At 38.3% G+C, this 27181-nt stretch overlaps 1 protein-coding gene across 18 annotated transcripts in view; it reads left to right on the forward strand.

The window, feature by feature from the left end:
- The window catches only part of Inpp4b (inositol polyphosphate-4-phosphatase, type II), a 792047-nt gene that overhangs the window by 722717 nt on the left and 42149 nt on the right, over positions 1-27181 (forward strand). For all 18 annotated transcript variants that reach the window (XM_017312729.2, XM_006530858.3, XM_006530854.3 and 15 more), the window contains 2 exons: positions 3950-4062; positions 6699-6853. In XM_017312729.2, the coding sequence (XP_017168218.1) occupies positions 3950-4062; positions 6699-6853 (268 nt within the window). The remainder of the gene's footprint in view (positions 1-3949; positions 4063-6698; positions 6854-27181) is intronic.

Raw genomic sequence — 27181 nt, forward strand, 5'->3', positions numbered from 1 at the left:
CTAAAGTAGCCAGTTATATATATATATATATATATATATATATATATATATATATATATATATATATATATATATACCATGTGTGTGTGTGTGTGTACATATTTTTAACCTAATTATCTTTGGTGGAAAGAGGCATAAACCCTGACTCAAACTATTTTGAACAATAAAGGATATTTATTGATGATTGACCCTGGAAAGTCCAACAGGAAGGCAGGCTTCAAGAGAGGGTTGTTTTAGTGTCTCAGCATAGCTTGGCCCTCACTTAATCTTTCTGTTTCCCTTAATGTATTGACATGATTATGCAGCTAGTCTTCTCGTGACTTAAAATTGGCCACTGCAGCACGTTCCCTAGCCATGCAGTATTATCTGACCATGAGATAATGAAGTGGTTCCCAGTGTTCCACATGTGTGTTACATGTGAGTTAATCCATTGAGAAGCAACATCCATTCCTGTTCACATATAAACACTCAGCCATTGATTCTGGTCATTATTCTGTTCAGAATACTTGCTGCTGAAGGTACATCATTTGCTGAGCCACAGGAGATAGGTATAAAATATAACTCTCTGCCTTGCCTGTTCTGCTCCGTGGGGGAACAGTAGAGAGGTGTCCACTGGTTCGTGAATGGGATGGAATTTCTACCCATATGTGTGTGAGGAATTTGTTTGCTATTCTGAGGAGACCCTGGATATCTGGATATACTGATGAAACTGGCTCTCCCAAGAGTAATACTTTCTTCTGTTTTTACTGTTGAAACAGGATTGAATAATGTAGGCTGTTCTGCCACAGCTTTTATTAATTGTGATCTCTTCAGCTTGATGAAGCACTGCAGGGTTGCTATACTCATTTTACAGTTGAGGAGATAGGAGCACAGAGCCAAACAGCTCACCCCTGACCACATATCAAGCAGGGGCGGAACTGACATTGAAAGTCATTTTCCTGGATTTATGGCTGTTTCAAGAGGCTTATGATAGTTTCACTTAAAAAATCACTACAAATAAGAAAGAATTAGTTACTGGGAAGCAATAACCCAGCATAAAAACTTTTGTGAAAGGAAAATATTCACAGATAAAATAAAAGCACCCTTTCTGACCTCTTACTCTGGCTTTTCAACATGTAAGTTTTTCTTCCTTTGAGAAAAGAAAGACCTTGATACCATTATTTTATAATCTCATGTATATTTTAATATACACACATAGATTTTCTAAAATCTGACCAGTTGGGATTGGATAATCTGCAGCAGGATTGTTCCTGAGAGAGATTCTTCGTCTCTCAGCAGAGGTTGCCTGCAGCTCTTCTACTAGGGGTAGGGCCTGGCGAGTTTCCCCCAACAACTTTGTCATGTCCATTGATGTGCCCATTATTTTCTTCTTGTTTAGGATATCATATTTTTGAGATCTCATGGGTTCATGGCTGGTCTGCAGCCTTTTGCCGTGTTCTACAACCTCTTTTATAATGTTCAGAGTGTAAAATCTCATGTCAACAATGAAAACTATCATTTTAGTAAATATAAATGTTTTGTTCTGAGTATGATGGTCTATTATAAAAATGCTAGAATTGTTTGTAAAACCCCACTAACTGTGTAAGTACAAATAAGATTTGAGGGTGAATTCTAAAGTTCCTAGAAGCTCAGAGACTAGTTAAAACTCCCTTCTTGGAAAAATATGCTACTCTTTATGCTCGGTGATGCTAGTTTGCTATGATAAAACAACTCAGATAACAAATTCACAAAAGAAAAGTTTTACTTTGGCTATTCTGGGGACTTTGATTAGTCAATGTCACTGCTTCAGGTTTGCGACAAGTCAGACCATCATGACAGGAATACCCGGTAGAGAAAAATCACATTATGGCCCAGGTAGGAAGTAAGAGAAAGAAAAGAGAAAAGCTAGAGTCTCAAAGGCTCCTGTGAGAGCAACACTAGCGCCCTAAGCTGCTACTCCAGGGCCCCAAGTTCTCAAAGTGCCACTCTTCCCAAGCCTTCCTTAAGAATCACACACTTCCCATGTGGCTTCTGAAGGGAAATCAACACCCAAATTACAGCATGCATGTTACCATGAATCTTCTCTAAGCCAGTGCTTTGCAGGGTTTTATACTGGCTCTCTGTGTTAGTGTTGTGTTCTTTCAGGGTGCTGCAACTAGATCATCTTAAGTTGGCAGAACATTAACAGGATGCACTATATACCCTAGGATTAAATGTTATTTCACAAAAGTTTTGTTACAGGGCAGAAGTGTGTATGTGTCTATAATAAGTCAGCTCCATGAGATATTGCATTAATTAGTAATGAAAATATATTTAATAGTTAAAGACTGTACATTTAAGGAAGAAAATTTAGTGGATTAATGTAGAAATAATGAAATATCCACCATAGTCAAACTAATACATCTATTACGTTACATAGTTATCATGTTCTTTGTTTGTGAGATCGAAAATATGTAATAGAGTAAATATTAATTAATTACCTGTGTTCATTCAGTATTGTGGTTTCAGAATTTGTTATATTGCATTAAATTAGGCATAATGTTTTATGCTTTAAAAACAGTTACAATGTACTTTAGTGATATATATTTAAAAGAATCTTTGGGACCTTGAAGATGTGTGTGTGTGTGTGTGTGTGTGTGTGTGTGTGTGTGTGTGTAAGAATATTGAATATCTATTTTATTCTGTAGTCATGATAACCTGAGATGACATGTGATCATTTTTAGTGAGGGTGTCTCTTCCCAACCTTTGTGAGGTTTTTGTGCACATGCATTGCTGTAATCTCACTGAGATGTCCCCCTCTATTCTCTTGCAATCGTGCCAGAAACTACTTACATAAGCTGTTTGGCTACGGAAGCATCTGGTACAAACTCAGAAATTGCAAACTCTCATCTCTGCTAAATTAAATCTGGGTTAGTTTTGTGACTGGAACTGCGAATGTCTGTTTTGTGTCATCCATGTAATTGGATAACTGGGCAAGGTCTTTAGTTCTTACATATCTTCTGTTTATCAGTCTTAGTCTAGGATCTCAGGAATTCTTCCTGCTTTAGATAGTGAGCTCCCACTGTATTAAGGATCCAACACTCTTTTTAGGAGCATTTTGCCCCCTTCATTGAATCACATTCTGTCAAGTCTCAGAAACATTTGGCTCATAATTGCATGTTTCCTTTGGGTTCAGTGTGCAGTGCAGGCCATTGGCTACCTATGTATTGGTTGTTAGAATGCAGACATCTGGGCAGCAGCACACTCCTACTCCCACTTCTGTTCTTGTGTGCCATTCTCTGTCGCCTATGCAATCTTACCTCCCTGTCACACCTGTGCTCCTTGACAGCAATGCCTCCTCCCTTTTCTGTTAGAAACATTTGGCAATGCCTAGATACAGTTTTCACTGTCAAAGTGGAAAAACTCCTTTTGGCATCTGAGCAGGAGACTTCATAGAAGCAGTTATAAATCCCACAACAGTCATTAGCTCCCTCCCAAATAAAAACGAATCTTAACTGACCCAAAATGTCAATAGCATCAAGACTAGGGAAACTTTTTGTTTAGAAACTGGCTTCATATTTATAAACTGAACTTAGAGATTTCTCTCATGTGTGATGTCCAAGTTAATATATAGCCTTGATCCAGGTTGGTTAGTTGCAAAAAAGAGATGATAGTGCAAGACATTTCTGGCACATACTGCCTAAAGAAAAGCAATGCCTCTTCATGAGAAATGTTTTTTCTTGTTGGTAACAGTGCTTCATGGACAGTTTGATATTACCATAGTTACATAGACTAGAGGGATCTGAAGTGTGTGTTCAGATAAAGGGTAAAACTGAAGGGTATTATTAAGATCTCCCTTACATAGCCTTTGCTCCAGAGGGCATTTTTTGTTTTGAAAGTTGTATTTGCAGAAGTGTTTCAATAAAACTCCATAGGAAGCATCATGCTAACTCTGTCTCCTGGTTTTCTCCTTTACATTTTAATCCTGTAGATATTTCACATTTTCAAGAACAAACTGATTTAAAAGGACTGTTGGACAATCTCCACCAAAATATTCAAGCCAAAAAAAGAAAGAATGTAGAAATCATGTGGCTGGCAGCAACGGTAAGCACTCCTGTCTACCATTCCCCCCGGCCCCCCAGCATAGCATCAGCAGCAAGCATTGCCAGGGATTCATCACACAGGGTCTAAGGCTATTCACTTAAAAAGCATCATCTCTTCCTTAGTCTTAACAATTGAGATAGAAAAAGATGAACTCAACAGGGGAAAATACTCCTGATTGACGCTCCTTACCGACTTTGGGTTTGCTTGACGTTCCAAGGTGAAGAAAGGATCTGTGGTTTTCTTGGTGTTACATGTTATGGGCAATTGCCAATGTTCTGTAACAATCAGAATTTTGAACTACCACTGTAGAGCCATGGGATTCCAATAGTGTGGTTGTCAGATTCTTGACTTAAGGCTCATGGACATATTGTTCAGTTAATGAGCTTGTAAATGTGTTTGTTAATTTGGGTGTTGGCATAAAATTTATTACTGATTGATTGTCATGGGGGTAACGAGCTGAATTGCCTATGGTTCTCTCTCACTTAATGGCACCCTTAGGCAGGAAGATCTGCCTGTTTTCCTGCCTAGACTTTCACACGAGTTAGGGAGAGAATCATGCCTGTGTTCTTAAGCTCTTATCTGGCAATTTGAAACAGAGTTCCTATTAAATTTATAACTTTTGTTAAAATCTCAGGTCCCAGGGACTTTCTTTGGGAAAGTATCTTGTCACAAGGAAAGGCGCCCTGGAGATCTCGGGATGAGCGTCTTGTCACCTTGGCCGTATCACTCCTACAATTCAGAGTTCAGGTTCATTAGCCTTGCAGCACACGTTATTTATGCTCCATCAAAAGCATTTACATGAGCGTTCCTACTCTCCCAAAGTTACACAGTCTCTTCTGGAACAGGGAAAGAGATAATTTATCATGAAGCCATGTGTAATAATCAAGAACAAGGCAGAGGAAAGTCCCTGTCATGCCTCCCTAGTGTGCTGGCAAAAAAAAAAAAAAAAAAAAAAAAAAAAAAAAAACATCAAAGAGAGCAGAAGAAGGAATCTCTGCTTTCCGATGGGCCATTTACACTGCAGTGATCTGCACCACAATACTTTCAGAATTCTGGGTGTCTTCAGAGACCACTTTGGTTATTAATTCTCAAAGATTCATTATGGGAAGCTTTATGAACGTTTGCATGTTTTGCTGCAATCATTGCAGCACACAGGAAGACTGATCATTTGCAAGGCTCTCCAATATCTGGAGGCCAAATGAGTATGGCATTGGCTACATGTGGTAAAATCATCTAAAAAGATAAAGCAGCGATAGATACAGGAAACTGAGTGGATATCTCCTCTTAGCATATGCATTTTTCCATTTGGATATCTAAACATTCCCCATCAAGTCTGCATATTTCTAAAAGTTTTTCTGATATGCATATCAATCACATGAGGTTCTTACTCAGCTCACAGTTGATTGTACAATTGCTAGCACCACTGTAAGCGGAAAGCAAGTTTCCATATCAGCTTTCTAAACAGAACAATTTAATAACACTCTTAAAATAAGGAAATACGGGAATGCCTCTGATATTACCAAAATGCTTTGATTCTGTTTGCCCGTTTCCTCTCTCTTTATCTGCCTACTGAACTGCCGCCTTTGTCAATGTTTTACAGTCTAATTAAGTAACAAAGTTGTTTGAGTTTTTCTTGATTTAATTTAAATAACAAAATGGGGAAATTTAAGAAACCAAATGTAATCTGAGTATATACAAACAAGCTTGTATCTTAAAATCAAGATTCTTCTGTGAACTATGGAGAAACATTCTACCTCCATTTGACTTTAAATGCAGAGCACTGAATATCTTAAGAAGAAGAGGCACCTGTGAAAGTAGCACTACATTTAAAGAATATTAATTATTTTAAAAATTATATCTCAAAAGTGTCCATTAAGGTCCATTTTATGACTGTGGATATAGTCAGCCTTAAAAATGTGAAATAGTATTTATTTGAAAGAACTAAATTTTTTTCCGAAGGAAAAGAGATTCTACAGTAAAACCATACTCTCATTTTTCTGTCGTCACTTTTATTGGAAATAGAAGAGAATGAAAATGTGAATTAATAGGGCTATATAAATCTTAATTTAAGTACCAGAACCACAATTAAAATACAGTGAAAAAAATTCACAATAAAAACTGTTTTATGTTTCCTCTCTGAGAAGGCACTTTTAAGGCCTCGTTGATTACAGATAATAAAGTAGATGGTTATTGTGTCACGTTAAATTTATCTTAAATGCAAGTTGATTAGCATTGCTGATGCTGCAGTTGATTATTGGTATCTCATCTCAGAAAGCCATCATGCCTAAGAAAAGGGAACAGAGAGATCTACATGCTAAGCATGCTAAGCATAAGGCAGTGAGAAAATGGACAATCCTGAGCTGGAGACTCTTGTCTGCCCTATAATATCAAGATTTACCGAGAAACACCAACATGCAAATGTTAAAAACTGGGACTTCATGAGACCTTCTCACATCAGTGATGATATTTGGGTTGGTTGTTGTTAAAAATAACTAGACTTCAGGTAGGGATCATTTCACTCAAAGATATCAACCAGTCAAAGCTAACCCTCTAGCTTAGAGAATGAGAAAGGACTGTGTTTACATTTGACAGGGTGGTTGGAACCACCTGACTCCGTTTTCATTTGGGTCTTGCAGATTTGTCGGAAACTCAATGGCATTCGTTTTACCTGCTGTAAAAGTGCCAAAGACAGGACATCGATGTCGGTGACACTGGAACAGTGCTCCATCCTGAGAGACGAGCATCAACTGCACAAAGACTTTTTCATCAGAGCTTTAGATTGCATGAGAAGGTATCGTACATGCCTTACATTGTTTTTATGTGACTATCACTTTTTGCTAATTTTTAAAAACACATATTTCACTAGAAGACTAAATACTTTATGACTTCATTGTATTTCCCCATATTAAATGAACAATTTGTAACAATAAAAGGTAATACAGCCGTGTATACGCTCAGTATTATACATGGAAGGCATACATTATTAGTTCTTCATCCTGAGTTAAAGGGCTCTATGCACCTAAGGCACCCCTTAGAGAGTACATTTTCTTTACTTGTTTGAATATGTGCAAAATAAAACTAGGTCAGCAGAAAAACAAAATTTCTCCAGACGTCAACTAAGAAATCTACCCATGGCAGGCAGGGTCTTTGCATTGGTGACATTCCCTGTTGTAAAGGCAGATAATTTAGAGAGCTGGTGTTACAGCTTTGCTGACATTTAAAATGCTATGCCCTGAGTCATGTCTCGATTAATCTCTACAGTAACTGAATTGGAACTAGAAGTAAGCCATAATGGAGAGAAGGTGTCTCATTTAAAGTGTCTATCATCAAAACCACATGTTGCTATAAAAGGGACATGGCAGAGATCAGCATAGAAGAGGTTTCTTGGCTCCACTGAGAGCTGCTCTTTGTCTGTCTTACCATTTGCTGGACACTCATCTTCTCACTCTCCCAGTGGAGACACAGATGCATGCCTGCATTGCTGCATGCCATGCTTTCCACAAGCAAGAGGCTCCTTATGTCTTCTGTTTTTACATCTCTTCATGTCTCCTTGTGTTATCATTGTCCAGTAGATTTCTGCCTTCAGTTTTAATATCCATTTCAGAAGGGTTTAGAAGCCTGCCATGAACATCTCAGCCATATAAAATATGTTTCATTGCTATAAATTTCTTTCAAAAATAATCGTTCAGTGATAATGGGAAAATAATGAATGTACGGACAAAATCTGATGTGCAGAGATAGAATGCAGATGTCACTCAGGATGCGTAGCAGAGTGAGCGCACAGTGAATAGGCCAGGACAGCACAGGATAGATAACATGACTCATCAGCTATCTGGAAGGTGTAACTGTCATCTATTTGTTTAACATGGGAAGAGCATTAGAACCCCTAAGTTAGAAAGCAAATTCTTCAAATAGGTAAACTCAATGTTGATATGTATGCTGAACCATAAGAATGTGCATTACATAAGTTTGCTCATAATTAGCATTATATATGAAACCTATTTGCTCGTGATGTGGCATGTATGGAAGCTTGTGATTTGGAATTGTTTTCAAAATTTAAAATGCTAGAGATTTACCTAAATCCAATTATATTTTTAAAATTCTATGTCTCTCTTATTTGGGTAATGTTTTAAGCTAACTTTCAAATCAATAAAATTTATCCCTTAGTTTTATGTATATGAAGTGGTTATTTTAGAACATGAGGGTTTCTTTGAAAATGAGTATAGCTGTGTACATATTTCAAAAGCAGTAAGGCATGTTGATTCAAAAAAAAAAAGAAAGAAACGTATAACTGCCTGTATTTCCCTCTTTGCATATATGTCTTTGTAAGATTAGCTCATGGGAGTATGCACTCTATGAGTACAGCAGAGGAGACAAGAGTTGAGGGCTTGGAGCTATATGGTCTAAGTTTGAATCCAGGCTTCACCATACACCACTCAGGGACAGTCCATCTCACTGCCTGTTTGTGCCTTGGACAATTTAAGTTAGTCAATCTCCTGATGCCTCAGTGTCCTTGTGTGAAAACACTTCTGGGGATAGAAATCTCTCCCTGGGAATGCCATGAATTGGAAGACTTGAGGAATTTAAGGTGACAAGACTAATATTTGATACACCAGAAGCTACACTCATTAAGTAAAAACTAAATGCTATCATTTTGATACTGTGATCTCGTAGTTTAAATTAAATCTATGTATAGCCTTTGCAAAAACTATATATTTGTGAATATGTTGGTATTTAGGTTATAATCTAGAACTTTATATTAAATCCTATGTGTTTTACACATTTACAATAACTAGCTTTTAAAAGGTGCATGTATGTGTTTACAAAAGCTATACTAATTACGGAAATGCACTGTGACATAAGAACCCTGGGAAGATTCCCTGTGAACATTGTTGATATTTATATATATTATTATATATCCTTCCAGAGAATCATGGACTTTGTTCCCAAAAAGTAATCTTGAAACTTTCTCCCCTGAGACAATAGACTTGATGGCCAGAGTGACATTGAACACTCGGGGAGCGTTAGAGCTAGCTGTTATGGGTCCGCAAACACATACATTCTCTGTACCAAGTGAAATGAACTGAAATTATTTTATTATGTATTTAAATACCTGAAGTTCATTAGTTAAAATAGAAATCATGTAAAAAAAAAAAGTTATGTGCTTTTGGAACTTCAAGGCTATGTGCAAAACCAGAGTGCTTTGTGCCCATTTTATGAGCTGTGAAGAGTCAACTGTAATGGTAGGCCTTATACTCCTTCACTTCTCTAATAGTATGGGGCACGCAGGCAGAAGAGCATCACAACACCACAGAGGACATCTCTTCTTCCCACACAGACAGCAGTTTCACAGGAACAAGAATGTCTCAGCTTGGTAGACTTGATTAGCAGAATTTTGAAGTGCTAATTTTTGACCATTAAAACGTCCCAGCTTTTTATTCATGGTGCGAAAGCTGTTTGCTAACCTCTACCCCATGGTCTGTGAAGTTCTATTCCCCGGACATTGGCCTTTAAATGATTATCGAACACCTTCAGACAGTTGTAAAATTACTTACCTTTAGGTCTGTACGGCTGATAAGTAAGAGACTACAGCAGGTGTAGACATTTAAGTTAGTTAAGAACTTTACCAGTATTCTAGGCTATAAGATTGGATTTAATAATATTTTAAGCTTTTAGTTAATTTGTGTGTGTGTGTGTGTGTGTGTGTGTGTGTGTGTGTGTGTGTGCACGCGCGTTTTCTTCGTATGTTTATGGAGGGCAGAAGAAAACTTATTAGAGCAGGGTATCTCCTAATGTGTTGGGTCCAGAAATCAAATATTCATCTTAGGATAAGCAGGAGTACCCTTTACCCTTTTCCTCGATCCATCTACCTGGCCACAGTGTTTTAATTTTCATATTTTTTCCCTGCATTTTAAAATTTTAGCTACTTTGATGGCTTTTCCAAAGTTCTGTCAAAGCTACCATGGGTTATTCTCTGGTGAAATTGATGGCAGCAGTGACCTGTAGCTCCCAGTCAATCACACAAGTACAAGAGGGACACAATGCCATGTGGTGCTGTGTCACTATGATACAATGCCATCAGACCAGGATCATTAAACACACGGACAGCTTATTGCACTGTCAACTCACAGTGGAATTCCTGAGACTTGATTCTGTCACAAGCTGAGGTCTGTCTATATTGCTTTTGGTGCTGTGCTCATGACATGATGATGTGTTTGATCAAAATGGTGAATTTCAGACCATCTCTTTATATGAGAAAGCTAGCAAGAAACCTGACTGAGTCTTAGTCAGGATTTCTTAGAGATGACTGTGTTTTACAGGGTAATTTTTGTTAACCCTCACTCCCCACACCCATCAGAACCTACATAAATCAATCAAACAAACAAACAAACAAACCAGCAGAAGGCCTGAGTCCCAGAAGACTGGCTACTGGGATGCAGCCAGGGGTGAGAACCATTCAAAGTCTGCTTCATTTAAACCACTTGGATATGGATCTACTTTCTTAAACAATCCATTTCTATTATTTTCTTAACTTGTGAAATACATTTGTACTGCAAAAATCTTCCTCATCAAAAACACAGTTTTACAAAATGAATGCCTGATTGGATGGTTGTTTATTGATTAGTTTGAGGTTTTGTTTTTGTTTTTGTTTTTGTTTTTTGTTTTGGTTTGGTTTTGGATAGGATACAGGAAGGACAGCTCTGTTTTCCATTTTGGACTTTCCATCGAGAACTAAAAGCTATATCATCTTGGTGTATTTTTCTTTTCAGAAACCCAAGCTTACATTTAATTAATAGTTATGCAGAGCCAATCTTTAAAAACTCAATAAATTTGACTGATTTTAAAGTTGTTTAACCTAACATGTTTGCGCATCTATTGGCTACTACCAAGTAAATTCAAACAAAATTCCCTTGGATAATTATTTCTGTAAATAAGAACTTATAGATTATGTGTGTAAATAGTATAAATAACATAGAACAACATACTTTTCGGTTGCCTGTCCTTTGTCATTCTACCATGGCCCTTGAAATAATAGTTGAGAAACCATTAATAAGGCAGATGAGTGTAAATTTAGGCACACAATCAGTTTAATCACCTTTTAGGCCCACTGTTATGCTTTTTAGTAAAAGAAGTTATGTTTTTTAGTAAAAGAAGAAAGGCTCAGTAGCCTGATTTTATGTAAGGTGTGTGTGTGTGTCTTTTGTGCATGCACTTGTGCACTAATGCATATAGGTAAACATGCCTATGTACCTACATACAGGTGCACATGCCTATGTGCCTGGGTACATGTAGAAGCCAGTGGTCTATGTCAGTTGTCTTCAAATGATTCTCCAGATTATCTTTGGAGGCAGTGACTGATCCTGAAGCTAGTCTGAATGGCCAGGGCACATGAGGAATTTACCTATCTCAGTCCCCTGACTTTCTAGTGCTCAGGTTACATATGCACACCACCATGCCTGGCATTTTGGAAATGATGGACTTACAACTCAGATCTTCATGTTTCTACCACAAGCAGGTAATTTAATGATTGAGCCATTTCCCGTGATCCTACATCTTTATTATCTTGTGGAATGCCTCATTTCCAGCACGTTGCATCTGAACTTTAATAATATGGGGAGAGGCAGGACTGCTACGGATTGGACTCAGTTGGTCCCTCAACCCCATGGGAGAATCAGGGTTCTGGTACTCAGGTGGACAAGGAGTCAGCAGGGTGACAAACAAGCACGAACACTAGATAGAGTGTTGGATCTGAGTGTAATTTCTCAAAGCGAGCATCAGACTTATATTACAGAAGAAAACAAGGAAGTTAAATGATACATTAAGGGCATTCAAGGTACATTGAGATTACCTGATTCAAAATGACTCTTTACACAAAACAGAGGAATACATACATAAAATCTAACAGGAACAAGGCAGTGTTTACAACTGGGATAAAAAGCAGCCACACCTAAGGTCAGCTTATTCTTAGAAGCCTGGGGCAAGGGCTTTATGATCTTGCCATAGTTCTAATTCTAGTCTATTGTATAATCCACCTTCTCCTTAGGCCATTGTAAATTTCTGTGTAGGAGAGTTATTCGGCTGTTATCTAAGTATTTATACTAGTTCCTTCTTAGACCACAACCTTCCTTCTTTCTAGGCCATTGTAAATTCCTGCACATGAGAGTGACTCGGCGGTTATTCTAAGTTTACTTTGTAGAACTAGCCCTGAGATTCCTAGCTCTTTTCCAGTAAATTGTAATGCCTGATTTCTTTCACTATCTACACTGGAGGCATTTTGTCTGAATGAGTAGCATTCTTACTAAATTTAAAACCCAAGGCTGGCTCAACAATTTGCTAGGATATTGGAACACCAGTGGAGGCTAATCTAACTCAGCTATATTTCAAATCATTCTTGGAGGCACTTATAATAAAACAATATTGGAGAAAAGCACACAGAACCATTCACCGACTGATATAGTGACATGTTTGGAGCATTCATGCTACAGGATGTCAAGATTCCAGGAGACTAAGTTTCCATGAAACTTTTTGCCTCAGAACTATGTCCAAGCTTTTGGGCCTGTCACACAGTTTCCACTGGAGTGGGTGTAGCACAGGATTTGATTTCCAAAGTGCTTTGCTTTGTTATAAGTAAACCCTAAACCTCTGAGTGCACAACATCAAGGGTGCCCTAAGTCTTTGTAGGGAGACTTCTGAGGAAGAATAAGTAGCTCATCAATTATTTAAGTAGGTATGTCCCCTCTCTGTCTTTTTCCCATGTAGGTTTATTTTTCTTTACTTTTCTTGATCAGACCAGTTTAATGAATTTCTAGACTTTTCTTACTTTAGAATTAAGGAGATTTGTGAGCCCTGGACACAAAAGTGCCTGAAGCTAGCAGATAATTGTAGATTGTTTATAGAATATGTCAGTATAGTATAATATAGGCAGGGATACATTTTCTATTACTGCTGCTACCTCCCTCAAGAATTTCAGTGGTGCATTTCTGAATTATCTCTGACTATATCTGTTACCAATGGCAGGAATAATCTCAGTGGGATGACTGTTAGTGATGTGTAGCTTGAGGACCTGGTATGTGCTGTCAGAAGCTCCAGTTCATTATCAAGTAGCTCCGTTTCCTTGGTCCTGCTTGTGCAATGCATCTTGACTTGAGCATGTGATAGAGGTGGATGCTCATGGCACGGTGACTTGGAACAAATAAGAGAGATAGAAAGGAACCATACTCATTATCTTCTTCATAGACAGACTCAAATTAACATAACCTACTTCTGCTAAGTCAAACCTTCCTGTAGCTCAACAGATTGGCAGCACACCTTTAATAAAAAGAGCTGTGGGGGCTATTCTGGAACCAAGTTATAGCATCCCATTCTTGACCACTGAAGAATGCTGTTTATCTCATAATACAAACACCAGGGCAAACACTTGGCTATAAATTCCTAAAAAAATCCTAAAGAAATTACATATTTTAACATACAGTTGAACAAAAATGATGAATAAAAAAGAGGAGAAATCAAACCAAAGCAAGAACACAAGCCAGGTGGACACACATCACATTCGGTAGCATCATGACTGGTATCCTGGGTACATGGTGTCATATTACAGGCTCAAGGGGTTTGGCAGCCTGTCACGTATGCCCTTGCTGCTTACAGTACCCATGATGCCTCTGTTGTGCTGACTCTGCTTGGATCTTCTCTCATCACTCAGCCTTACCAGATCCTATAAAGTCACTGTCTAAAATATCAACATAAATTTACAGTATATAAGATAATTATATACATGTTTTCATCTCTCCACATTTCCAAACACAATGACTTTAAAAGTTTAGAAAATTTAAAAGTTTAAAGAGATATTTTAATTTATACATTTACAATGACATATGTGAGAGAAACAGTCTGCCTAAATGTTGATTACCCATCCAAATATCCACTTCTAGTTTCTTGTTCCTAATATTTTATGTATGGGGAATTTGTGGATAATTACAGGATAAGATTGATTTCAATATGTATAGTGAGATTTTTTTCTATATGCAATTCCTGAACTCTTCCTTAGATGAAGATTTTCATGACTGTGCATACTTGGTGTTATGTATTCCTATTTCCCTTGTTCTCACACATAGAAAAAATACAGGGAAATTCAAATAATGTATTATGAGTGCATCACCTAAAAACTCTTGCCTTCCATCAGAACCATCAGATCATCATAAAAAGTTCCAATCCTCTCTTTAACTTAGATGCTGTTTGAGCTACTCCAGTTTCTAGTCTAATGGAACAAACTTGAGTTTTCATAAGCCAAAAGGCTGTAAACTTTGCTCCATAATAGATCACAGTTGCTAGAGGTATTCAGATGTCTAGTTTAATATATTTGTGCCCACAGGATCATGGCTGGAAGCCCCATGTAATTATGCACAATTATACCCCATTCTATGCCATTCAGTGAGTACTCTGAATTCACATGAGCAAGGATGACATCATTATAGGGAATCAAGAATATAATTTATAAAGCATATCATTTGCAAAATTGTTAGTTTGTTAGCTGTAACAAATCACATGTCATCCCTTCAGCACTGCAGCATTGCTTGCTGGGGATCACTGCTCAAAGTGCAGACACTCAAAATGAAGAGCATTTTTTGCTGGGGATCACTGCTCAAAATACAGACACTCAGAATGAAGCTAGGGCTGCAGAGAACAGTGAGCTTCAATATGGCACATAAAGTAAGCACAGAACAGAGAGGGGAAGGGCGATGTTTGAAGTTAAATTTCCCATCTCTAAAGAAGGGGATTCTAATTCTAAAGACTCTTATACACTTACCTGTAAAGAGAAACATACACACATGCATGCATACACACAAGCACGTGTGAATGCATGCACAGAGGGTCTGGTAAATATATTATAAAGTTGAACTGTTTAATGTGGTAACTTCCCAGCTTCCTCATCTCAGCATCCAGCATCCTCATGAACACATAATAAAATAAACAGCTCTGAAGCACTTAACATAGTCCTAGTTACAGTGAGCATCAGGAACAGAAAAGGCTGCTATGGCTGTCACTGGTGCTGTGTAGTAATGGTTTCTGATTGTCTGCTGCTGTTGTTGATGATGATGTTGTTGTTTTCTGTTGCTGCAGCTCTGTCAGATTGGCTCCCCAAAGAAAAAGAACAGGGTCTTAAGATATTTATTTATTTATCTATTTATTTATTTTAGAACACCTTTTTAGGAAAAGACATTTGTACTTATTTGTGTATTATTTGTGTGTGTGTGTGTGTGTGTGTGTGTGTGTGTGTGTGTGTGTGTGCTTGGATTATATTCACAGGCCTGTAAACCCATCAACAAAATAATTTTGGTTTGGATTTACTCACTAGCACACAAAGCAAACCACAAAGCTATTGGCAGTGCATCTCCAATGTCTTTCTATATCTACAGTGAACCATAGAAATATATATAAACATAAAAAGTAATACACTGTATGGCTTGTTTGAAAGCTTCTTCCTTCTAGTATATTATATTTATATAGTGTTGACTGATATTTTCCAACCTTACAAGTTCTGCCTTACTGATCATTCTTTGAGTAATTCCCAGCCTATTTCTGATACAATGATTGGCACATGTTATGTATATCATCCTCCATTACAGGGATACAAAGATGTGGCCTGTGTGTGTGTGTATGTGTGTGTGTGTGAACATGTATTGGTTTCCCTCTTGTATGGATTAGTCAATAGCTCGGGACCAGCTTTGCAAGGCATTTATGTAAAATGTGTAGCATTTATACAAAATGTGTAGCATTTTATGGGCTCTTTGTTTTCATTTGAATACGTCAACCTCATTCATGGCTCTATTTTATGATACAACCCTCCCATTTACCCTTTGTTTCCAATGTTTCATCTTTATAACTGGTTGAGTTTGTTATATTCATTTAAATTGACAGAAGTTTCAAATATAAGACAAAGTACAAGTAGTTAAATGATCATAAAGAAGTATCATGCACTAACTCCTTTCTTTCCAACCAACGCTGAGTATTACTAAGGCAGCTCTTCTAAATTTCAAGCAAATCTAGTCTCTTACATTTAACTGAGTGTGTTTTAAAAATTATGCACACTCTGTGCTATTTTAGAGAGAAAGTCACTATTACACTCCAGAGAGTCTGCCAATCACCTGGATGGCCCCTTTGCTCTTGAGTGAGGAAGTCCATTTATACCATCTTTTTGTTCAGTCTCTAATACTTAATTTTGCAACACAAACTGTTGGGATTATTATACCATGAGGTTTTATTTGATGCTGTGTTTGTCTCCCAAAGAGACTAGATCAAGAGATAGAGGCCTATGAGAGTTTCAAGACACTAACTAGTTTGTACAGGACAAGACAAAGTAACTCCACTCCACTCTGTAGAGATGAGCTGTTTTTGTCATTGTTGAAATAGATGGCTTCATGGAAAAATCTTTAGTTAATCTCAAGAACAAACATTATCTTATAGCAAAATACATATAATGCACAGGATATCAGTATATTTTATTAAGCATTTCATGATCGTAAATTTAAATGACACATGATTGATCCACTATCAGTAAGTACATCTTTACGACAGAACATTTTGCTGTTGGGTGGTTTTCCAGAGCCCAAGATCCGACTCTGTTGGATGGTTGAGTGTTTTGCCCTCAATGATTTGCTAAAGTCATACAGTTTTAACATGTATATTAGTAACTACAAGTTTGGAGATAAACTGTGCAATTCCAGAACAGGGAATTAAGACTATTTCTATAAGCTTAATAATGAATACAAATGAGATGCGCTGGAAATAGAAATGACCAGGCCCAGGTAACTTTGTCTTGCAATAACTTTGTAGTGTTGAAGCCTGCACTCATGATCTAGAAGCGTAATGTTTCATTAGAACTCAGTTCTAAAAAACAGAGCTTTTGTGGGAAAGAAGTTAAATGCATCTATTTTTAGAAAATCATGCAATTTTGATATTAATATAATCAGTTGTAACCTGCTCAGATTCAGCGCTTAAGGCACTTTCTTTCATAAATTAAAATTTCATGCTACAGAGGTTATGGTTTCAAATCATAATGGAAAATGGGCACTGTATTTCTTTCTATTTAGGGCAAGGTAAAGGAATGTCATGGCTCCTTGCAATCTGCCCTATATAGTTTTATGATAAATGTGAACATGGGGATTTTGCTACAGTTTGCTATAAACCTTGAATAGCAAAGAATGGGGTTACATTAATAACCTTGTAATGGGTGCTAAGATGAAAGTGGAGAATATTCCACTTTAGAAACCTTAATAATCTTGGGATGTTAACATAAAAAGGCTTGGCAAAAGTGTATCTTGTTCTTCTAAATTTAACCTCAATTTGAAAGTTAGTAGTCACCTGTTGGATATTCCTACCTCCAGTTATGTGTTTAGCAAGAAAGGTAAGACTGATACATAGGAGGGTTTGGAGAAAAAGAAAAGGGAAACATTGCAACTATGTTAATCTCAAAAATGCTTTAAATGCTATTAATACATTTACAGCTGTTTTTGATCTTTGTTAATTTACTTCAGATTTGGCAAGGAATCACCACATTTCTTTTTTTACATAGCAGATTTTTTAAAATTATTTTCTTCATTTATATATCAAGTGCTATCCCAAAAGTCCCCCATACCCTCCCTCCACCCACTCCCCTACCCACCCACTCCCACTTCTTGGCCCTGGCATTCCCCTGTACTGGGACATATAAAGTTTGCAAGACCAAGGGGCCTCTCTTCCCAATGATGGCCGACTAGGCCACTTCTGCTACATATGCAGCTAGAGACACGAGCTCTGGGAGTACTGGTTAGTTCATATTGTTTTTTCCACCTATAGGGTTGCAGACCCCTTTAGCTCTTTGGGTACTTTCTCTAGCTATTCCATTGGGGATCCAGTGTTCCATCAAATAGATGACTGTGACCATCCACTTCTATGTTTGCCAGGAACTGGCATAGCCTCACAAGAGACAGCTATATCAGGGTTCTTTCAGCAAAATCTTGCTGGCGTATGCAATGGTGTCAGCATTTGGAGGCTGATTATGGGATGGATCCCCGGGTGTGGCAGTCTCTAGACAGTCCATCCTTTCGTCTCATCTCCAAACTTTGTCTCTGTAACTCCTTCCGTGGGTGTTTTGTTCCCAATTCTAAGAAGGGGCAAAGTGACCACAATTTGATCTTCGTTCTTCTCGAGTTTCATGTGTTTTGCAACTTGTATCTTGAGTATTCTAAGTTTCTGGACTAATATCCACTTATCAGTGAGTGCATATCATGTGAATTCTTTTGTGATTGGGTTACCTCACTCAGGATGATACCCTCCAGGTCCAACCATTTGCCTAGGAATTTCATAAATTCATTCTTTTTAATAGCTGAATAGTTCTCCATTGTGTAAATGTATCACATTTTCTGTATCCATTCCTCTGTTGAGGGGCATATGGGTTTTTTTTCCAGCTTCTGACTATTATAAATAAGGCTACTATGAACATAGTGGAGCATGTGTCCTTCTTACCAGTTGGAACATCTTCTGGATATATGCCCAGGAGAGGTATTGCAGGATCCTCTGGTAGTACTATGTCCAATTTTCTGAGGAACCGCCAGACTGATTTCCAGAGTGGTTGTACAAGCTTGCAATCCCACCAACAATGGAGGAGTGTTCCTCTTTCTCCACATCCTTGCCAGCATCTGCTGTCACCTGAATTTTTGATTTTAGCCATTCTGACTGGTGTGAGATGGAATCTCAGGGTTATTTTGATTTGCAGTTCCCTGATGATTAAGGAGGCTGAACATTTTTTTCAGGTGCTTCTCAGCCATTCGGTATTCCTCAGGTGAGAATTCTTTGTTTAGCTCTGTACCCCATTTTTAATGGGGTTATTTTATTTTCTGGAGTCCACCTTCTTGAGTTCTTTATATATATTGGATATTAGTCCCCTATCTGATTTTGGATTGATAAAGATCCTTTCCCAATCTGTTGGTGTCCTTTTTGTCTTATTTACAGTGTCTTTTGCCTTACGGAAGCTTTGCAATTTTATGAGGTTCCATTTGTTGGTTCTCGATCTTACAGCACAAGCCATTGCTGTTCTATTCAGGAATTTTTCCCTGTGCCCATATCTTCGAGGGTTTTCCCCACTTTCTCCTCTATAAGTTAAAGTGTCTCTGAATCACCACATTTTTATTTAACTAATTTAAAACAATGAAAAAGAAATATAATTAAAAGGACTTAAGGATACTCTAGAGCTGTGTGTGCAGTTAGTAAAGGAAGCACAAGTGTTCTTTATTCTTTTTTTTTTTTTTTTTTTGACATAGTAGACCTAGCTGAGAATTCTTCCTTCCTCTTAGGGCTGAGATGCTCTGGGCCACATGGATGCTGTGAGGCCCACACCTTTCCCCAGAAGATAACTGTCATGCTGCTCTTCTGGACTAAAAAAATACCCCAGTGTCTAAAGAAAAACATTCCATAGTAAAGATAGATGTGACACCACAGATGCAAGTTTCCTCCTGCAGAAATTGCTCAGCATTTGATGATTCTGGCATACCTCTAAAGAATCCAGGCTAATAAAGCAGGACATCTTCTCAAATATAAAATAAGGTTTTTGCCCAATAGTTAGGGGACCATTGGTTCTAGATCAGTATGTCAAAAAATCTTCCACAATAGCTTCAACAAATGCAAATCTCTTTTCCATTTTTGTCATGAACATGTGAAATCTATTAATATTTTTCCTATTAAGTCAATAATATAAGATAAAGTAGATGTAATCTTTCCTAAACTTCATAATAGTATAAAGCACAATCATTAGTTTGAATGTCTGCATTATTCTTTTCACTAACCTTGAGGATTTTTCTGCTGGAGATTCGGTGTTGAATCTAAGTGAACATGTTAAATTTCTGTGGAATTAGATCTAGTGTGCTTAATGAGGGTGGGTGGGCCTATTGAGTGGAATGGGTTGTTTCCATTTATTTGATCTGTTTCCACTCTATGAAGGCATGCTTCTGTGAACAGTAGTGAGCATTTACAGGGAGTAACAAGGGTAAGTTTATACCCTTGTGTTCAAGCAAATGATATAAAGTTGCTTACTTTTCCATACATTGAGAGACATAATCCAAATAGAGTAACTAAAATTGAAAAAATGAATTGGAATGCACTTTTTAAATGTTATTCTTTAGCTTGATCTAGAGACCAAAGTTATAGATATTATACAGAAACACACACACATATGTATATGCTAGTTCATATAAATAATAATCTATACTAGATTATATAAATACAAAATAAAATACTTATATAAAGTTCCTTGACTATTCTTTTGCTTAGACCTAACTTGACTGTCTATGAATCTATTCACATTACCTAGTCATTGTTGCAGTGCTTAGAGAATGATTTGTTCTTACAAGGCCCTTTCAGTAACTAAATTTAATACTGATTTTTAAATTTCCCAGTACTCATGTATCTATTAAAGTGAGCTAGGTTGAAAAAAGCCTGTAAATCGATGCACAGGCATTTCCTGATTGCTTTGTTCTTTGCTTTCTTGAGTTGGTGAACCATTATGTACTTTTAGTTGCAGGAAAAAAAACCTATTAATGTCTTGATTATTCATCTCCTATCAGTCAGCCTTCAAGCTCTTTCTATTTCTTTGTATTTATATATTTTCAGGTTAATGGTATTTTATGATGAAAACATTTGGAGGAGCCCTTGGTTGGTACCTAGTGACCCTGCCAACCAAGGGCAAGGATTTTTTATATGACACCTGTGACAAGTTGTCAGCTGACCTTTCCCTGCAAACATCTAACCACCAGAGGCTCTTTCTTCCTGTGATGATCTTTCCCCTGGCTGGGTAGCTATAGGTTTAATAAAGGTTCTCATCATGTGAAGCTGAAATCAGTCACTTCATTTCTCCTCCTATCTGGGCACATGCTCCACCTAGATCCACAGGGGCTAAGTCACTGTCTCCTCCTTTGCCTGCTTCTCAAAATTTGAAGGTGGTTTCCAGGTTGCAGGATACGATGATAAATCTGACATGATGGAACTGCATGTACCACTGCTCCCGAATCCCATTTCTGCCATCATTTAATTCACTTTCTATTTTAATTCCTCACAACTATTTACAAGAAAAAAAAAACAAACTAGCTAGCCTGTTTTCAATATGAATGATAAAAGTAAACTAAGGTCAGAGACTGCCCCAGCTGCAGGTGACCACGTTCAAAAAACTGATCTCTTTGGCTGGGTAGCAGGTTTATAGCCCCATAAGCTGTTTTCTGTGAGTAAGTCAGGGCCTGGGGTTGACCCCTCCTCTCATTTCCTGGCAATGGATGGCCCAGAGTGCCTGGCTTGGATTTGCACACCTTAGCCCAATGGTTGCCCTTTCTGCACAGGGGACAAATTCCTGGTGCATGGCCTGTTTGCCCACTCTTGGCACCTTTGTTCTTAGGACAATCACTTTTAAAATGACCCAAACTTTCACACTTAAAACATGCATTATTCCCTCATTTCCTTGAGAACATTGCTTGTACAGCAGTCTCTTGTAAAGAGGCGCCGAAAGCCAAACCCTGATTATATGACAGCCCGATTTCTGCACAAGGACGACATATCTCGCTAAATCTGTTTGTCCTTTGTACGGTTGGAGAGCGCGACACATTGCTTTAGTGTTCTCATAAGCCAATTGCATAATGAAAGGACTTCCCATGTCAGATTTTCCAAGGATTCTACTAGCTGCTATTAATAGCCTATCCACAAAGTTCTGGTAAGGCTCATCAGGACTGTGCCAAATGTTGGCTAAACTCTCACCAACATCCCCTCTAACTGGTAACTGTCCCCAAGCGCAGTGGCTGCCCGCCACGATCTGCTCATATACTCCAATGGGAAAACCAATCTGATTAGCCTGGCCCTCATATGGACCTTCTCCCAGAAGCATGTTACTATCTCAGTCTAGATTACCAGTCTGAGCATTTAAAGGGGCAGGTTTCTTACTGGCGTCTTGCCATTCAGAATCCCAAAGTAAGAAATCTCTTCCTGACAGGGTAGCCCTACATAGTCTTCCAAGCTAGAGGGGTTAAGTATGACTCTACGACCATATCCAGTAATGCTTGTGTGAAAGGGGCTGAAGGACCATACTGCACAACAGTTGTTTTTAACCCCTTTATCAACTTGAAATCCAAAGTCTGGTAATGTCTAACTCTAGTATCTTGCTGGTCAATTACTTCGATGACAGGAAAGGCTAGCACATCACATGTATCTTGTCCTCTCCCACGAGCCTGACTCACAGCTCTTTTTAGAGGCGCTTGGTACATTTCAGAAGAGTTACTCCTTTCTGTATCTGACATCCTTTTTAGCTCTTGAAGCTCATTACTCAATTTTTGTAGCCTAACTTCAAACTCTCAATTTGCTTAGTTGCGTGTCCCTATGAGTAGCATCTCCCACGGTGGAGGCTATAGGTGGAGTGGGAGACTTGCAAGGAGGCCAAACCTCCTCAGAATATTTGGCAGCTCCTCTTTCTGAGTGATCTTTTTTTGTCTAAAATTAGCTCATCATCAGAGTCTCTATATCTATCAAATATAGAGTTGAGAGGACCCTTTTCTGAGAGGCGCTTTTCCTGAGATTCATCAAGCTCTGCCTGGTACCATCTAACCCCTGCGAGATCACCTTTTCAATAGCGGCCAGAGGCAAAGGGTGAAATTATCTGCCTGAGTGATTTTCAAGGCTTTTCCAATTTTCTCCTAGGTTCTGATATCTAAAGTTTCTTCTTCCTTGAACCTTGGGGAACAGGAATCTATCTTATCTAAAAGATTTTCTAACAATTGTACTTCGAGTCCTATTCCTCTTGCTTGAAGCAACTCTTGAAAACTGAGGACAATCGCCTGATTCATTTCTTTTTTTTAAAACCCTTTTCCTCTCACCTGAGGCAGCTTTTAAAAGCTGCGGACAACCGCCTGATCAGTTCCTAGTTCCAATAATTCCGCTGCAGTCCTAAGTGGATCCAGTGCTGGGTTAGCACCGAATCCAAAATTAGCCCAGATCTTTCTATACTTGTAGCAACCCTTTAAAAAATGAAGTTTTAAACTAGCACTAGAATGTGTACCTGTTGTTTCGGTGTCCGATATGATCTTTTTCTTTTTCTTCTCGTGGAGCTCCACACAAAACAGTGTTCTTTCAGCATCTTCCTGAACTTCTTCAGGTCCCTGTTTGGGCGTCAAATTGTCGCGAGCTGTCCAGTGGTTCACATGGACCGGGTACACCTGACTGGCAGGCTGGCACTGAAAGAAAGGGAAACTAGGTGAATGAGAGAGAAATGGAGCCAAAACAATATTATGATCAAGGCTCAAATGTTTAATGGCGACTGCGCTTATAAAGGGGGGAGGGGTGGCCCGTTCTTGCCAATTCATTCTTTGGAGCCCAGCTGCAGGTGACCAGGTGCAGGAGAGGGTGTAGTCTCCGGAATGTCTAGGTGGCTTACCAGCAGGTAGCAGCCACAGTGGCTGAACAATAGAGTGATCTAGGGATGCTCCACCCTAGATAATCTCCTTAGTGGCAGCAAGGCCCAAGGTCTGGTTCAGCCAGCTTCAGGCTGGGTGCAGTGCACATTCATCCTTCTGTCTGCCCCTCCTCTTGATACTCCTAACCCTTCCATTTTCCTATCTTACCCTCCTTCTTGCCTTCTGCCTCCTGTAGGATCATGTTGTTTAAAGGAATAAATTCCTACACTCCTATTTAAACCCCATGGAGTAGGTATTAAAATAGGAAAGAAGAATACAGTTATAGAGTTTCTCATTTTTTATGACTATGAAGTACTGGAGATGGGGCTTCTTTCTTCAAGTCCATGGTTCTAAGAGCAGAAGATGGCCAGTTATTATTTGTCTTTATTCCTGGATTCATGAGCTGTATAGCATTTTAAAAAAGTTTTCCACACCATTATGTAATAATAGGAAGATGTGTTCAGTTCCCTATGTATTTATGTGTACCAGGGTTTCTGGTCATCCTTACTTAGATATTTCATATTTCACAAGGACATAAAAATAAATACACTCTTACTATTGGCCTTATCACTGAGATAAGGCCATTGAAGTAAATGGGAATTGTATGTTTCCTGTGTTTTAAGGGGATTGAGTTTTGTGATAGGACATAGTTGAGTCTCTGTATGTTTGTGTTGTGTGTGTATGTGCATGTGATTTATTCATTTATATATAGGCAGTGTCTCTTACTGTCCTGAAACTCCCCAAGTGGGCTAAACAGTCCTCCTGGTAAGCACCAGTAGCCCACAACGTGTCTGTGCTTTCCCAATTAAAAGTATCCACCAACAAACACAACTTTGTGTGTGTGTGTGTGTGTGTGTGTGTGTGTGTGTGTGTGTGTGTGTGTGTGTGGTGCGTGTGTTTTGGGAATCAAAAAAAATTATTTAGTGAATAAGCGACTTTCCCTGTTCTATTCAATGAGACCTAATTAATCAGTAATTAGAGCTACATATGACATATTTATATAAATAAGTACTCTAAATTAATATTTAATAGGTAACTCCAGAGTACTGATGTCTTTGGGTACTGAGTTACCTACAATTGTGAAATCATGGAAAGCCTAATATTAAAAGCCAGAGGTGCACACACAGGAAGCCACTCTGCAGCTCATTCGCAGTTAAGTCTGGGATTACACTGGAACATGAGTTCTTGCCTGAATTTGCAGTTTGGGGACATAGCTAATTTGGTATTTGGTTTCATATCCCTTTAGTTCCCCTACTGAACACAAGCAACACAACAAAGCTGAATGGAATGAAATGTTCCTTGGTGACCAGTCACAGTGAACATGCACCCAATTTTAGTGAAATAAGGTACAAGTCACAGTGCTGAGCTGTGGTGTCTTTACTGGAGTGCAACCTGTCTCCATCAGTTGCCTGTCTACCACCACGACAGGACAGATCTCTCACAATAATTTGACATGCTTTTCTGTTCTGCTGATTTTCTGCAAACTAGAGACTGTCCAGGGTGGTTCTAGTTGACATTACTGTGTATTACATCTATAAGTCACTCTATTTTATGCTGGGTCATCATACCACTATGGCAGAAGATAGCTCCCATAGGATGCTCATGATTCTGAATGCTTCCTTATATCAAGGAAAGCAGGACCTACATGTTCATCATTTACCCAGCATCATCTTCATTTTGGAAATGTAAAACATGTACTAGGTTCTTTCTCTTTAAAAAAAATTCAAACCTGTTTGAAGAGAATCACATGCAAACAAATAATGACAGTCATTCTTCTATGTTCCTGTGTACAAACTGCTTCTGCAAAGGTTGGAGAGCAATTAAGACAGGCAGAAAGGGAAGGAAGTGTAGGACATGTTCAGAGCCATGAGGAGTGGGCACCCCCTAAGCTGGTATCCATGCCAGATAGGATAAGCACTTCCTACCCATAAAGAGAACACAAAGATGCCTGCTAATAATATGTTCTTTCTGGGGCTAGGGAGGTGGCTCTCTTGGTAAAGTATTCACATTCCAAAGATGAAGATCTGAGGTTGATCACATGTAAAAGGCCAGGCATCGTGACCTGCTTTTGCAATCACAACGTTGAGAAGACCAAAATACACAGCTCACTAGGGCTGTCTTGCCAGATAAACAAACCTACTTGGTAACTTCTAGCCCAGAGAGAAAATATACCCTAAAAATAAGAAAGTAAATAAATGTGGATGGCAGAGAAGATGGACTTCTGCCATAGTCAGTCTTCTGCCATACATATATGCATACATAATGCACATGTTTGACTCTTCACAGAAACATACATAAAATGCAAACACACACACACAGAGCCCTCCCCCACAGCTGTAATCTAGACAATCAGCGGGGTTTGTCTTGAATTCTAAAATTGACACATATTGACAGTTAACATTAAAGTGGATTACTTTATCAAATTATGAGCTTAGAGGAAGTAATGGTTTTAAGAGGATTTGAGAAGTGATATTTGTAAGCATACATGTTCTTTAATCTGCCCATAAAGATGGGCAGCTGAATTCTAACCTGGTCATATTCTCTCCCCTTATAGCTGACTAGAAAGCTAGGCAACAAACAAAAACATGCCATCCCACATTAGCTTCAGTCTCAGTTGGCTGAACATCAATACTTGTAAAGACTGTGAGTACTCCACTCCAGCTAGTGACCCTTTATTATCAAACAGGGACAACTGTGTCTGAGAAAGCAAATACTCATGTGTTGGTTTGTTTCAACAATCCTCCCAATAGCGATAATATTAAACTAGACTTGTTAAATGATGTTAAAATTTATATTTACATAAAATAAAACTATATAACAGGCTTTTCAAAATCATCAACCCCCTTTTCTCCTCACTCTTTCATCTAGAATAGGTGAGTATGCTAAATGAATTCTTCTGTAGGTCTTTGAACACGATATTGAACTGGGGAATACTGAGTCTCTTACACAGCTATGTATTTTTGGAACAAAGTACAGATAGGGGCCAAACTGGTTTCTTCAGTAATGATCTCAGGAAAAAGGAAACCAAATATAATCAGGAAAACAATAGACATTTATGAAAATAAATGAAGGATTGTATTCTTGGGAATGAGCCCAAGAAATTAGGGTTTTTCTTCATCCTGAAGATTTGTTGATAATATGAGCTGATGAGACAATCAAATAGATATGAAAACCACCATTACATTGTTTGCAGCATGACAGTTCTCTGATGTCAACTGAGATATACACAACTTTAAGGCCAACATCTTCATCTTCTGTATAACTAACCTATTAATATCCACAAATAAAATAAAACATAGTTCACAGAGAGGGAAATACTTGTCTGTTATCTCATGGAGGACCTTATTCATTAAACATTTTTATATATTCTTCTCTACTGTATTGCATGCTAGACAGACAAAGTAAAATATTCCTCGCCATGAAATGACTCCAGTCTGATAAGGTGTAGGTCTGCTTGTGATGGGCTCCATCTGCTGTAGGCAGGCAGAGTTCTGAGAGCTTTAAAGAAGGAGGGCAGCCTCTGGTACATTTGAGTTTGGACTGGAGGGACAATGAACTGATTCTTTCATTTTAAATTTTTTATAAGTCTTAGGCACAGTGAATTCTAGAAATATTTAATAAGGAGTGATATGAGTATGACACAAAAAATGGATTGGATTTCC

Source organism: Mus musculus, chromosome 8 (genome assembly GCF_000001635.26).
Source record: "Mus musculus strain C57BL/6J chromosome 8, GRCm38.p6 C57BL/6J".
Classification (NCBI taxonomy): Eukaryota; Metazoa; Chordata; class Mammalia; order Rodentia; family Muridae; genus Mus; species Mus musculus.